Below are 13,656 nucleotides of genomic sequence, written 5' to 3'. Positions count from 1 at the left end.
TCCGTTAAAATAAATAAATAAACCCATTACCAAATAATAATAAAAAAAATGAATTTTTTCATATATCTGTTTTTTCCCACTATTTTTAAGGCTTGGAAAAGCTTTTAAAAATCAAACACAATTTTTAGATATACTTGCTGGTATTTCAAATGTGTTCAAGAAATAATTTTTTATTTAATTAAATTTTAAAAAAAAATCATTGAAAACCTAATTTTAAAAACTTAACCACTCATTATTTTTTCGGCATCATTTAGATAAAAAAAAATATTCTCATTATTTTCTTTAAAAGAAAATAGTCTTTTTTTAAAAAAAAAATTTACATGTAAATATTTGAAATAATAAATAACATTTATATAAAATAAATAAATTATTTTTCAAATAAAAGAATGAGAAGGGTTGGATTTATAAATTCAGAATTATTTCATCATTTTTAACCGAGTAATTCTTTTTAAATTATCAAAATTATTTTTATTTTTTATAAAATATTTTCAGAATATAATTCAAACACAAAATACCACAACAATAATTTTTTGGATAAGTTAAAGCTAAAATTGAGTTATGATTTCAAATGGAAAAATTAAACACATTTTCATAAAAATAAAAATTTTTATTCTCATTTTTGTATAAGGCTTTTTAAAATTAGAAGCAATTTTATGGATAATTAATCCATAAAAAAGTTTAATCCAAACATGCCCTGGGATGAGTTGCGGTCATTTCAATTTATCGCGATACAATAAACAAGAGATGAGACGTTGAGTTTGGGAGTTCAGAGTCTCTATAAATTTCAGAGTCGCGCTTTACTTCTCTCTCTTATTTCTCCTCCCTCTAGAAAGTGCTTGTGCGGATATCACCTGAATTTATACCATTCTGATGATCTTGTTGTGCAAATCAACGGCTCTGGTCGAGGTAACTCTAGTCGTCTCATCTCTGTCTCTCTCTCTCTCCTGTTTTTACAGTGTTCGATTCGGTTCGGCGATCCATGCGAGCTCCGCTTCTGTTTTGCTTCCGTTTGGTTCGGTGGAAAGTGAAAAATTTTCCCGGGAAAAAGGCTATATATAGGTTTTTCTACTTAGACTCTGTAAATTATGGACTTTTTTATTCTTTCTGGAAAACGCTTTTCGTGAGTCTAGGATGTCTGCGTTAATGCGATTTCAGTGTTAGTTTTGAAGGTGATTGATCGGAGTTTGATTTTGTTTGGCCGTGAAAAATGTTTTCTCGGAAAAGATGTTATTCAACTTTGCGTCTGAAATTTGTGGTCTTTTTTCTTTTATTGGAAAACGTTTTTCTTGAGTTTAGGATGTTTACTTCAATGTGATTTCAGTGTTGAGTTTTGAAGGTGATTGGTAGGAATTTAATTTTGTTTTGCCTCCGTTTGGTTCAGAGGAAAACGAATAAAAAAAATTAAAAAAAAAATATTGGGATTTTTTTCCCACTTTGCGTCTGAAACTTTCTCTCTTTTTTTTTTTTTGGTAGAAAAGGTTTTTCATGAGTTGATGTTCAATTCAATCTGATTCAATGTTGATCAGAGTTCTTTTTTTTTTAGGATTTTATTGGAGTAGTGATTTCTTTGAAATTACTGGCCTAAACCGTGTGATATTTTATTTATGTTTTATTTAATTAAACTTTTTTGTTTCAGGTTGTTTAGCTCGGTTGGTGTATAATCTGCCTTTGCAATCTGTGGAAGATCGGGCAAATCTCGAATTTTTTGGGGAGATTTGCAGCTTCATTCAAAGGTATCTATATTTCCTTTGTGTATATGTTGCGTATTCGTCATTTGCTTTTCGAAAAAGTGTAGTAAAAGAGAAAAGAAAACTTGGAATGACATATCGAATTCAATTTCGGACACTCTTTTAGATTTGGTTATTTTCCTATGTTTTCTCAGCAACCAAACAGAATTGTAATCAGTTTTGGGTAACACCTGCAAAATGCATTGGTATTTGCATGGATCCGAATCTGTTTGTTTGTTTGTTTTTTTTTTTTTTTTTTTTTTTTTAATAAATGGGGAAAAAAATCTGTTCATTTTTTATATTTAATTAACTACTGTGCTCTTTTCCAGTAATGTGAATATGGGATGGCATCAGTATTTGCCATCTTATATGAAAAGCTTGCTATTCTTTCTATTTTCTTTTTCATTTTTTACTGAAAAGTTTTTTAAATATGTTCAAAGGTACCGTCAGGCTTTCATTGTGCTTCAGTGCTTTGAACATATTTAAAAAAGTTGATCCTTTGTTTGTTTAATGGAGATGGCACATTTAAGAATGGGTTTAGTCTAGATTCTGTTCTTTTATTCACTTTTGGCCTATGATCTGTTTGTTATGCTATTTCTTAATTGTAATTTAAAGACCAGGTCTTTTTTAATATCAAACTGAATCTAGTAAAGAAAAATTCTTTAGTGTAACACATGGTATATCCATCCATTGACATATAAAGTTATGTGCACGGCCGCGTGATCTATCAATCCATTTGTTATCTTTGTGGATCTCTTTTATGATATGACAGGTCTAGGGCCTCTTGCATATTCCTTGTAGAATGTTTGAGGTTGTGAAAATTGATTCCATTGGACATGGAAGAAATTTTATACCCGTAAGAATCCATTTAGTTCTTTTAAGGAAACAAGAGGGGAAGACGTGATTAAAAAGGTGTAAATGACTTCCTTTATGAAATACTTGTAGAACTTCTGTTTCTGATTCCGTCATATCTTCCAAGAACCAAACAGAAAGAAAAGTAAGGAATTTTTCCTCTGACCCAACATGGGTGGCTAGGTCTATGGGTTATTGAGAAGGATTATTCTTCAGATTCTTTTCCTGTTTGAAAACATTAAGTTTTCTTGTCTGATTCTCTGTTATTTGTCCAAAGTACCTTGGGAAAGAAGGTTTTAGTTTTTGATGCAACCATGAGATACCTGTATCAGTTGATCTATATATCTAGTTTCTGGCACATGCACAGCAGATTACTAATGCCCAATATTTTCTTTATATTGATTATTAACTTTTAACTTTCTTTTTCTTTTCTGTGCAGTTCAGCAATAATTTATTTCAAATTGACATCAATAGCTACAGTTGATGGCTTCACCAGATCTTGTTTCTTCCTTACCATGCTCAACTGATGAATCCTTCAGTGGATCATTCAATATAGCCATAGAAGAAACAAGTCCAGCCAATTTTTTACCAGTGCTGGAAGTTTCCAACTCGTCTGTGTGCAATAACAGTAACATCCCCAAACCACCTCTACTCCCTGGTAAAACCTATACGAAAACAAGTTATCCCAAAAGGCTTGCAAACTGTAGTTCTGTCCCAAGAGAAACAAAAGATACATGGGACAAGCTCTTTAAGGACGGATATGGAGCAGATATTCATATTATCACAGAAGATGGCCCTATTATTCCAGCTCATTCTTGTGTTCTGGTGGGTAAATCAAAGTTTCGGTTATAAGCTTTTTGTCTAATTTGAGTTGACTATGTTGATTATAGGATGCAGCTTCTATATTGTTTTAAATCTTCGTTTTAAACTACCTGGTAGGACAAACTAAATGGTTGCATGCTTTTACAGGTTTATGTATTAAAACAAATTTTTAAACAAAGACTGATGAAATCATAACATGACAACATGAAAATCCCATTGCTTTTTAACAAATCTATTTGGAATTGTTGTCTTTGAAGTTAAACAACAATGAAATTTGTGGTTCTGAAAAGCTTATCAGCTATAACTTTCATTTATGTAGGGTGTAGCATCACCAGTACTGGGGAATTTTCTACAGCTATCAAAAGTTAAGAAGGGAATAAGATACATTAAGATTCCTGGGGTACCTTGTGAAGCTGCATATGCATTTATTCGATTCCTTTACTCATCCAGGTATGTTGGAAGTCTCTTTTTCCATATATTCAACCCTCTTAAATTGCTTAGTGAGGTGAGTATGGCCCAGTGGCAAATTAGATCATTACTTTGATTGTTTTGAAGCACATATATGATTTAATGATGGCAATAAACTTCAAGGCAATCCCATCCAGACACAGTACATACAGATTGTTCTCTCAATCAGCTAGATCTTGGAAACCTTGGGGAAAAACTGTTAAAAGAGTGTTGGAGGCTTCACATGCAACATGCCATTTTTATATTGATATGACCCTTCAGAGTTAGATAATACTAGAAATACTTGTAAGCTTAGGACCAGTTTGGGAATGTTTTCAAAAATAGTTCTTAATTGTTTTTCGGAATAAAAGTCTGTTTGGGAAATCAAACATGAAAAACAGTTTTTTCATCTGTTTCTCCATGAAGGCATTACATATTTATGAACAGTGCAAAAGTTTTCAAAAAATTCTTCATATTTTTAATTGTTGGTTAGAACACTCTACAAAAAAACAACTAAAAACACTTAAAATTTGTTCTAAAAAACAAACATATTTTTAGAATAAGTCGTCACAAAATCAAAAGTTCGCTGAACGTGTTTTCTGAGTTGGAAATTTTTTTTCAAGAACAATTTCCGAGGGGGTCTTAACCTTAACATAAACAGGGTCAAACTCTATCCTGTTATAAGAAAACCATATCCTGCTGAAAAGAGGATTGATTTTATCTTCCTGTACTGATGTAGCCTTGTGTGTCATTGTTCCCAGGTTCCTAGTCAGTTTTCTGTTTATCCATCCTAGTATTAGAGTCCTAAAATTTGTATCCTTTTGATGCTGTGATGCAGCTTTGAAGAGGAAGAAATGAAGAAATTTGTTCTCCACTTGTTGGTTTTGTCACACTCCTATTCAGTTCCATCTCTGAAAAGGCTTTGTGCACACCATCTGGAGCAAGGATGGATGACACCTGAAAACCTCATGGATGTGCTTCAGTTAGCTAGGAAGTGTGATGTACCCCGTCTCTCCCTCATCTGCACCCGCATGATTGTGAAGGATTTCAAAACTATATCTTCAACCCAAGGATGGAAAGTAATGAAGCGTGTAGATCCTGCACTTGAACAAGAGCTGCTGGAGGCAGTTGTTGAAGCTGATTCTGTAAGGCGGTTCCTCTTCTTTATTTGGAATTGGTTCAAAATTTTGAAACTGGGGTCTTAGTATGATAATATCAGCTCTTCATTTCAGAGGAAAGAGGAGAGATTGAAGAAGATAGAAGAGAAGAAGGTGTACTTGCAACTGCACGAGGCCATGGAGGCCCTCCTTCACATATGCAGAGACGGATGCAGGACAATTGGGCCTCGTGACAAGGTACTGAAAGGAAGCCAGGTTGCTTGTGGCTTCCCAGCCTGCAAAGGGCTTGAGACTTTAGTCCGCCATTTCTCCAGCTGCAAGACCCGAGTCCCCGGCGGATGTGTTCACTGCAAGCGCATGTGGCAGCTTCTTGAACTGCACTCCCGGATGTGCAGTGAACCTGATTGTTGCAAGGTCCCTCTCTGTAGGTAAGCTACAGATTAGCGCCATCATATTGAATTCCGATTATTTACACATTCTTATCCTCTTCCCAAAAAATTTTTAACATATTTTTTATTTTATTTTATTTTTAACTATGTTACAATTAATATAATGTATAAATAAATAAATGTTATAAACTTTTATTGTTCATTTTTATAAAAAGTAATTTTCAACATTATGAGTATCCAAAAAAAAAATGTCTCATTACCATCCTAACATTATAAACTGTGTCTCAAATTGTAGGCATTTCAAGGAAAAGATGCAGCAGCAGAGTAAGAAAGACGAGACAAAATGGAAACTATTGGTTAGCAAAGTGATAGCAGTGAAGAATTCACTGGGGCCGTTCCCAGCTCGCAGCTCAGGTTTACTATGACACCCTCAATTCACTTCATTACGTTCATAACAATCTGCCTGTATCGCTTCACCGGCTCCTATTAAAAATGGATATTGTAACAAAAATAAAGAATCAAATAAAGAACTTTTCCTTTGGATAGAGACAGCTGAATAGTGGTAACTTTGAGCTGTTGGGCTCCTTACTAACATGCTCACTGTTGGTGCCCAAAAACTGAAAACTCAGTTTTGGAAGCTTCTTTTTTTATATACTGGTTTTTCGCACCGTGTGTCTTATTCTAGGAGGGGCTTTGTCTAACAGAAATATTCTCGTTATAGGCAAAAGAGATCCTTTTTAAAGAGCACATGGATTCTCATTTTGACACGCACATGAGCACCTGAGTAGAAGGGTACTCGGACAGTGCTGCTCAAGCGCTAATTTCGTCCACTTTACTAACAATATCATAATAATAACGGTTCCAGTTAAAAATTAGTGCATTAATCTTCAAATCAAGTACTCGTTTTAATGGCTCATTACATGACTCAGTTCTCGGATAGATTGAAATTGTATTAACCCAGTACTCAGAGGCTAAACCCCTCTTAATCTACATCAAGTTATACTCATAAATAGCATGATAGCAGATGATCTTGTTTCTGGGAAGAATTGAAAGCTAAGCGCCCTCAGCCAGGGTCCTCTTGGATGTACTAATGTACAGAACTGCATCAAAGGAAAAGAATTAAACCTGTCAATGTCAGTCCATTTTCATTGTGAAGCAGAATATCGAATAAATAGAGGTGTCATTTGATATTTACCGTTATTTCCACGGATAAAAGCATCGCCATATTTGTTTTTTAGCTGCCCATTGACGTACTCTTCTGTTTGCTCCATTGCTATGTTCATATATCCGTCAAGACAAGCTAGAATACCTGTATAAGAAGAATGAAACTAGCTTAGCCAGTATATTATATACCATTATGAAACCAGGGTTTTGTGGGTCAAAGCAAAGCTACAACGAACTTTCTTTTCCCGAAAGACACCAAAATTGTAAACATAGTGCACATTTAGCTACATGTAGTAGGTAGACTAGATTCCTCAGTTAATGATTAGTAGTGGAAGTACAACCATTTTCACACAGCCATACCTGGACTCTCCAACTTCACCCAGCATTTAAGTGTCAAGCTACATAGCTGATAAAAGGAAAAAATACATAAAAGGTTTTATCGAATATAACTTTTTTAAATTGATTTCTAATAGGGTTCTTTTTTAATCTTGTCATTTCCTTGTATCCATACCTAAATTTTGGATCTTATTTTATCCATTTCCTTGTATCCTAAATTTCATAGTTTTAAGGATCTAACTCTTAAAATATGTACCCATATCCAAGTCCAAGCAACATTGATGATCACCATCTTCATCAGGAATACTCCATAATCCTCCTGCACTTCCAAGTGCTATAGGAATATCCTCCCTTTGTCATACCCCTGGTTTTACACTGAAAACCATGTTTGCCTATATTTAATGAATCACCAAATTCTCCAAAACCCGAGGTCCCTAGACCAGTTACATTGAACAACTTTTAGGATAGCACTCCAACCTTGCTGTTACTTCCTCATCACTCAATAAAACAAATTTCAAGGAACACCCTACATTTCGATTGCAAAATTTTAGGAATCAGACTTATAAAGATTTTTCTAAAGAGAGATAAACTACTTTTTAAAGAGAGAGTCTATACTAGCATGAATACAAAACGCAAGACATGGTGCTCCGTGTTCATACAACATCAATACACCAACAGGACAAGTACTGATATGGCAAGAGACAGACATGACAAGGATCTGGCTAGATATCAATACAGATTTTTATAATATAACACTTTCTCTTTTTCTTTTACTTTTTTTTTTCTTTTTTTCCTTTTATAGGTAAAGAAATATATAAGCACACACAGAATCCATTAATCAAATTGATTCACATACTTTTCATTGCACCAAGACAAGGGTCATTTAGCAGTTGCTTTTCACTGGTTGGTGTTTCTTGGGTACAATCTCCTACAATCAAAGAGACTCATTTAGTGTGGTATGGAGCAAAAGACTTGAGAAAGTTTGGAGAGTGGTTTCCTCATGCATTTCTTGTACTATATCAAAACAAAGGGATTAAAGGTCATTGAATAATGAGGAGCAACTAGATCATGCCCTAAAAAGTTCTTTTCTTAGTTATCTTTTTTGTAAGTGAAGGTGTACACGGATATAGATTATATATATTATCAGAAGCAAAAGTGTTTTCACTGACAAAGTAAAACTGAGAAGGGTGAGAAATCCTTCCCTAATTACAATCCTGGATAAAAACAAAGGAAAAGAAAAAAGAAAAAAGAAAAAAGAACCAAAAGACATCAAAATGTCTCAACATTACTATTTTGGCACTTCTAAAATACGTATCAAAATCCAATCAAGTTGAATAAAGTTGAGAGAAATTCCCTTGAAAGCTATAGTAGCAGATGCCTAAAAAAAGAAGAAATAGACGAGGTCCCATAAAGTGTCAATTATCCTCCACTTGTCCTTAAAAATCCTTGATCTTCTTTCCCACCATACTATCCAAATCAAAATATGAAAAGTGATTTTCCATAGGACGTTGCCCTTATTTGTGCTCCCTAACCCCCTAAAAGAAATGGTCAACATGTCACATTCACTTCTAAAAGGAACCCAAACCAAGTTGATCAATCTAAAAAGCTTATTTCATAACTCCATAGTCATCAAACAGTGAAAAAAAGTGATGCATCGCTTCTTTACCACCCATACATAGAGTGCAACAATCTGGACCAAGGGTTTTAAAAGGTCTTCTCATTTGGAGCACGTCATTGGTATTAACCTTCTTGTTGGCCATTAACCAAGGAAAGGTCTTAACCTTTGATGAGGCTTTTGATTTCCAAATGAAATTAGCAGGAGAGAAGAGAACTGAAGTTGATTGGCTTGATAAGGCTAGGAAAAAAGATATGACTGAAGATAAGCTAGAAGATACCCTTGATTGACTTTGTTGATTGGTTGTCTCTCGCTAAAGGAGGGAAGTTGTTTTCCGTCTCCCCTCTTTTTGGATGTGCCTTTTTGGCACCTATTGTATAGGCCCTATATACTTTGGTGTGTTGTTCCTTTGGCTTATGATTTGTCTATCAAAAATTATATATACACACAGATATAATATTATACTACACATACTAGTAGAACTCTTGTAGAACCCTTTCCTTTATCACTATAATTGTTAATTAAATAAAAATGGCTCATCAGTCGTGTGCTTTATATGAGACTATGAGGGGAATCAACAAATACAGTTAATAATTGCAACAATTCAACATTTCCAAATTTTCATGCTAAAATCATATCCTAAACATTACAACAGCAACAAGAAAATTACAAACCAATAATTAATCAACATTTGGGCAACACATTATTGAGTAATTTATATCAAGGCAATCAATTATACTTCCCTTTAGAGGAGATTTATCAGCTGCACAAACCAAGTGGTTAATGTGATGGGAAAATGAGCTTCTAAAAGAAACTCATATCTTATATGAGAATTCATAAAAATGGTGCACAAAATGTTTGACCCCAATTAGAATTATCAATACTGTTTCCTAAGAGAGAACCCTTTCAAAAGAGAAAGTAAGAGCATGTTTTACAATATTTTCAAGTACAATTCTCAAAAAAAATAATTTTTGAAAAAAAATTTCAATTGTTTTCAAAAACAAGCTTCTCTTTAAAAATTCAAATATGAAAAATAGTTTTTCTCAACTTATTCTTCGTGAAGGTACTGTGCACTAATATACAAAACAAAAGTTTTCAAAATATTCCTTATATTTTCAAGACCAAATTTTCAAAAATTGTTCTCAGACAAATATTGGCAAATGTATTTTTTAAGTTAGAAAATTATTTATGCTCTTTATGTTTTCAAGAATAGTTCCCAAACAAGCCTTAATCCTTTTGTTTTTTTTTTTTTTTTGGATTGGAGACTAGATACTACTATATTAGCAATTACACCAACTTGGAGAAGATATTTAGCGACAGAAAAAAAAAAAACAGCATGAAGAAGCTGTTTTTCTTTTTTTTTTTGATAGGCTAAGATAGATATGTCTGTAATAGTAATAGAAAAAGGCACATAAGAATACACAGGACATATACAAGGAGCACCAAAAGGAGCATGAAGCAATATAAAAGAACTTCAACATTTCTGTATACTTCCTATGTATGTAGGCAGCACCCCTTTTTTGATAGGCTCTTTATTAATACAACACTAAATTTGCCTATCAAAATAAATAAATAACAGGACTCCAGCAGCTCACGCAGAGCCATCCAAGTACAAGGGGAGAAAAATGAGAAGGCCCCTTAAAACAAAAGACAAAAATATCCCATCTAAAACCTTGATACCACCATATATTATGCAAACTAACTAGGATTATGTGAAAATTTTCTCTATGACTATGAAGCGTTAAGAAAGAAAAAATGATGTAGACGAGGCACACTTCTCCAACAAGGTGCTATAATTAGGGAGTAGTTGAGCCTTAAGCCTAGGCGTGCTTTAAGCATGCCTTTTACAGAATATGGATACTAAAAATCCCCCTATCCAACCAAACATGAAAAAGAACCTTAACCATGTTCCATTATAACTAATTTCTTCCATGAACCATAACAATATGGATGTAGAAACCGCAAAGAGACACTAAATCTTCACAACTAATTTATTACATGGATCATAGCAATATGGGTGCGAAAACATTAAGAGTCACTAAGCCTCACAGAAAAATAAGGCAAATCCTCCTCTTAAGGCACAAAAACAAGAAGAAGAAAATGAAATTGGGTTTGAAGATACTTAAGCAAAGGATATTATGAATTTTGTAAAAAATGGTAGAAAAGCTCTAAAACACACAACATGTCACTAGTCCTAAGTACCAGAGAGAAGATTTTTCTTATGGGGCCTCAAAGGAAAACAAAAGGTCATTTTTAGAATCTTCGTTTCCCACCAAATTACATTCAATCAACAATACAACAATATTTTTAACCAAAAGTTCAATAAAATTTTCTTAAGATTCCAACAACTACCATTAAAAGAATCAAAGTATATGTTTTATTGTTATCGTAAGATACCGTCTTGAGACAGTTTCAACAGAAAAGAATAGCAGCTTAAAAATATTTTATGAATTCTTTGTTACAGTAGCCAGCTGGGTTGGTACAAAATGAAAGACTATCCTTCAAATATTTCATGGTTGTTGCATATGGGCTGCCCCCACTTTTGGGGCTCGTTCTATTATTCACTCATCACAACCAACATAGTTGATATGTGATCCAGATCATTGAAATGAATCATTTACATATAAAACGTATCATATCAAATATTTCATTCTACATTTTATATGATGTCCACACTGAACTTTCGCGAACAAACACACAAAATTCACATTTATTCTCTAGTTTTTGGAGGGTTGCCACATCCAGCAGCCCCCAATTCCATTAGAATCTTTTTCCTTTTGATAAGTAAGCAAAAAGACTTTATAGATAACGACTGAGAAACTATACACAAAGGTACACAGGAAGCCCAACTCCATTTGAAATGTGACAACCACATCCATAACGTATGGGAAAATTGTCTGATTGAAATCAAAATTTTCAATAAAATATAGAATGCAACTCAAGGCAACTCAAAAAATCTTCATTCTCAGTTCTATGTACCAACTCCATTTGAAATGTGACAACCACATCCATAACGTATGAGAAAATTGTCAGATTGAAATCAAAATTTTCAATAAAATATAGAATGCAACTCAAGCCAACTCGAAAAATCTTCATTCCCAATTCCAACTATTACCAAAGTTATTGAAACATACAATTAAAAGCAATGCAAAAGAAAGAACAAAAACTCTTACCACGATAATCCACGCCAGAGTTAAGCTTAACAACAACAGGTCGCCCACGAATTGACTTGAGGAAATCTGCTGGGGTTTTTGTGGTTGCAGACCCTTTCTCTCCTCCTGTACTCATATCTTCCTTTCAAACTTTGTGCCCCCTTTACCTGATCGAAAAAATGTGTCACTCCTATTGGAATATTAAAACTCAATAAATGTAAGCATCAATGAACAAATATACAAACAGAGTACCGATATGTTTCAGCAATCCCATTTTTGTAAAGATCGTGCATTTCATGTGAATCAACAAACAAAAAGAAATCGCTATTCATGATAGGCCAGGGGAAAAAATCAAAATGCTTATGGATGATCATGTAAACTTTATTTCATGATATTGATATTAGTATACATTTCTTTTGTCATCTAATATCACCATATCATACATACATTAATTTCTTTTCTTTTCTTTTTTTAAAAAAAACTAATTTAATATATGTATTATCAATGTTTTATCCTTTGTCAAAAAGGAAAAAAAAAATCTGTCCCACCAAATATTTTTCCAAAATTTCCCTAAAATCCAAAACCGAAAATTTCTGATATTTTCATACTTGCATAAACCCTAAAAAAGTAATTCAAATTAAACCCTAAAGGCCCAATACCCAATTGTGTATGAAGAATAATAACAGCGGTTCAAACACTTCATCAGTTTCAAACATCCAAGCCAAATGCCAAATAAAAACTTGAACCCATTAGAGATGATCCACAATGAACTAACTTTTCAGCAAACTCTAATCACATCAGCTCTTTCTCAAGAAATAACTCCATAAGACCATAGACCCAGAAAAAAAAAAAAAAAATTGAACCTAGAAATTAAACAAGAATTGTAGAAATAATAGAAAAGATTAAATTTATACCCAAAACCCAATTCTGGATTAATAAGACTAACAAAAACAGATGAATGCATCATCCAAAACCATTAAGAAGAAGAAGAAGAAGAAGAGGAAGAAGAAAGGTCGAAACAAACATAAAAGGAAAGGGAAGAAAATCCCCAAATCGATGCGGAAGAGAAGAGATCTTTGGCAAGAATTAGGGACTATTAGTATACAAGAAATTAAGCGGGAAATACCTGAAGAAGAACCGATGTGAAGTTCCTTCTCTTGCGTTCTCCAAATTGAACCCTACAACACCTCTCCCTTAGTTAAAGTCTAAATGACGTATTTAACCCCTGCTTCTAAGGCAAAAGGTACGACCAATTAGATTCTGCCACGTCCACATACAGCTTTTTATTATTTTGTATCCATGTCTCAACCCCTCGTATATTTCTACTTCTGTTTAATACTATAAATTTTATTGTATGCTAATAGCTTAAATAAAAATATTCTCATTTATTATAATTCAAATTTAAAATAATGGTATAATTAATATTTTTTAATTTTATTTGTATTTGTATTCTTTGTTTAATGCTCTAATCCCTTATCACATTTTTCTTCAACCCAATTAAACTTTTTTTAAAGTAAAATTAGACATGTTATTTTTTTATTAAATAAATTAAATTTAATTATGTTATTCCTAAATTTGATTTAATTTATTATCAAAAATATAATTTTCCTAATAAATTTTTTTTTATGTAATCTATATATTATTCTGTATAAAAAAAATAAAATTTTTTAAAAAATTATATATATTTATTTTATAATATTGAATACATGTGCATTATATCATCATAATATTATTATAAAATGATATATAATACAACTTAATGAATATATGTTTATAAAATTTATAGTTTTTATGGATGTAGAAATTATTATTATTAAATAAGATAAATTATATATATATATATATATATATATATATATATATATATATATATATATATATATATATATTTGAAAGAAGTAGCTTTAAAATATTTACTTTTATTTTTTATATAATTTTTAAAAAAAAATAAATATTTACTTTTATCATCATTAATTTTTTACGTCATTAATATGTATCAAAATATGTAAAATCGGACCTTGTAGCTGGGAGCAA

The 13,656-nt window shown here is 32.5% G+C and overlaps 2 protein-coding genes across 4 annotated transcripts; one reads left to right on the top strand and one right to left on the bottom strand.

Annotated features, from left to right (window-relative positions):
- Nucleotides 1–819: 819 nt before the first annotated feature.
- LOC117914355 (BTB/POZ and TAZ domain-containing protein 3) lies at nt 820–6,039 on the top strand. Of its 3 annotated transcripts, none has more exons than XM_034829661.1 (7): nt 820–906; nt 1,637–1,733; nt 3,024–3,404; nt 3,721–3,851; nt 4,687–4,993; nt 5,081–5,394; nt 5,651–6,039. In XM_034829661.1, exons 3-7 carry the CDS (start codon nt 3,063–3,065, stop codon nt 5,778–5,780), a joined length of 1,224 nt encoding a protein of 407 aa, XP_034685552.1. In that variant the 5' UTR covers nt 820–906; nt 1,637–1,733; nt 3,024–3,062; the 3' UTR covers nt 5,781–6,039. The 3 variants fall into 3 exon arrangements, with proteins under 3 accessions (XP_034685552.1, XP_034685550.1, XP_034685551.1); XM_034829659.1 differs by having other exon boundaries at nt 3,019–3,404; XM_034829660.1 differs by lacking the exon at nt 820–906 and adding an exon at nt 968–1,059 and having other exon boundaries at nt 3,019–3,404.
- A 163-nt stretch (nt 6,040–6,202) lies between these two features.
- Nucleotides 6,203–12,848, bottom strand: LOC117914356 (sm-like protein LSM36B). Its single transcript, XM_034829663.1, has 4 exons — nt 12,749–12,848; nt 11,644–11,789; nt 6,551–6,664; nt 6,203–6,455 (listed from the first exon to the last, which is right to left on the bottom strand). The coding sequence occupies exons 2-4, from the start codon at nt 11,756–11,758 to the stop codon at nt 6,409–6,411; spliced, it is 276 nt and encodes a 91-aa protein (XP_034685554.1). The 5' UTR covers nt 11,759–11,789; nt 12,749–12,848; the 3' UTR covers nt 6,203–6,408.
- Between the last annotated feature and the right edge of the window lie 808 nt (nt 12,849–13,656).

This window comes from Vitis riparia, chromosome 5 (assembly GCF_004353265.1).
Source record: "Vitis riparia cultivar Riparia Gloire de Montpellier isolate 1030 chromosome 5, EGFV_Vit.rip_1.0, whole genome shotgun sequence".
Lineage (NCBI taxonomy): Eukaryota > Viridiplantae > Streptophyta > Magnoliopsida > Vitales > Vitaceae > Vitis > Vitis riparia.
Note: the sequence above shows the minus strand (reverse complement) of the source record. Positions and strands in the feature narration are given on the sequence as shown.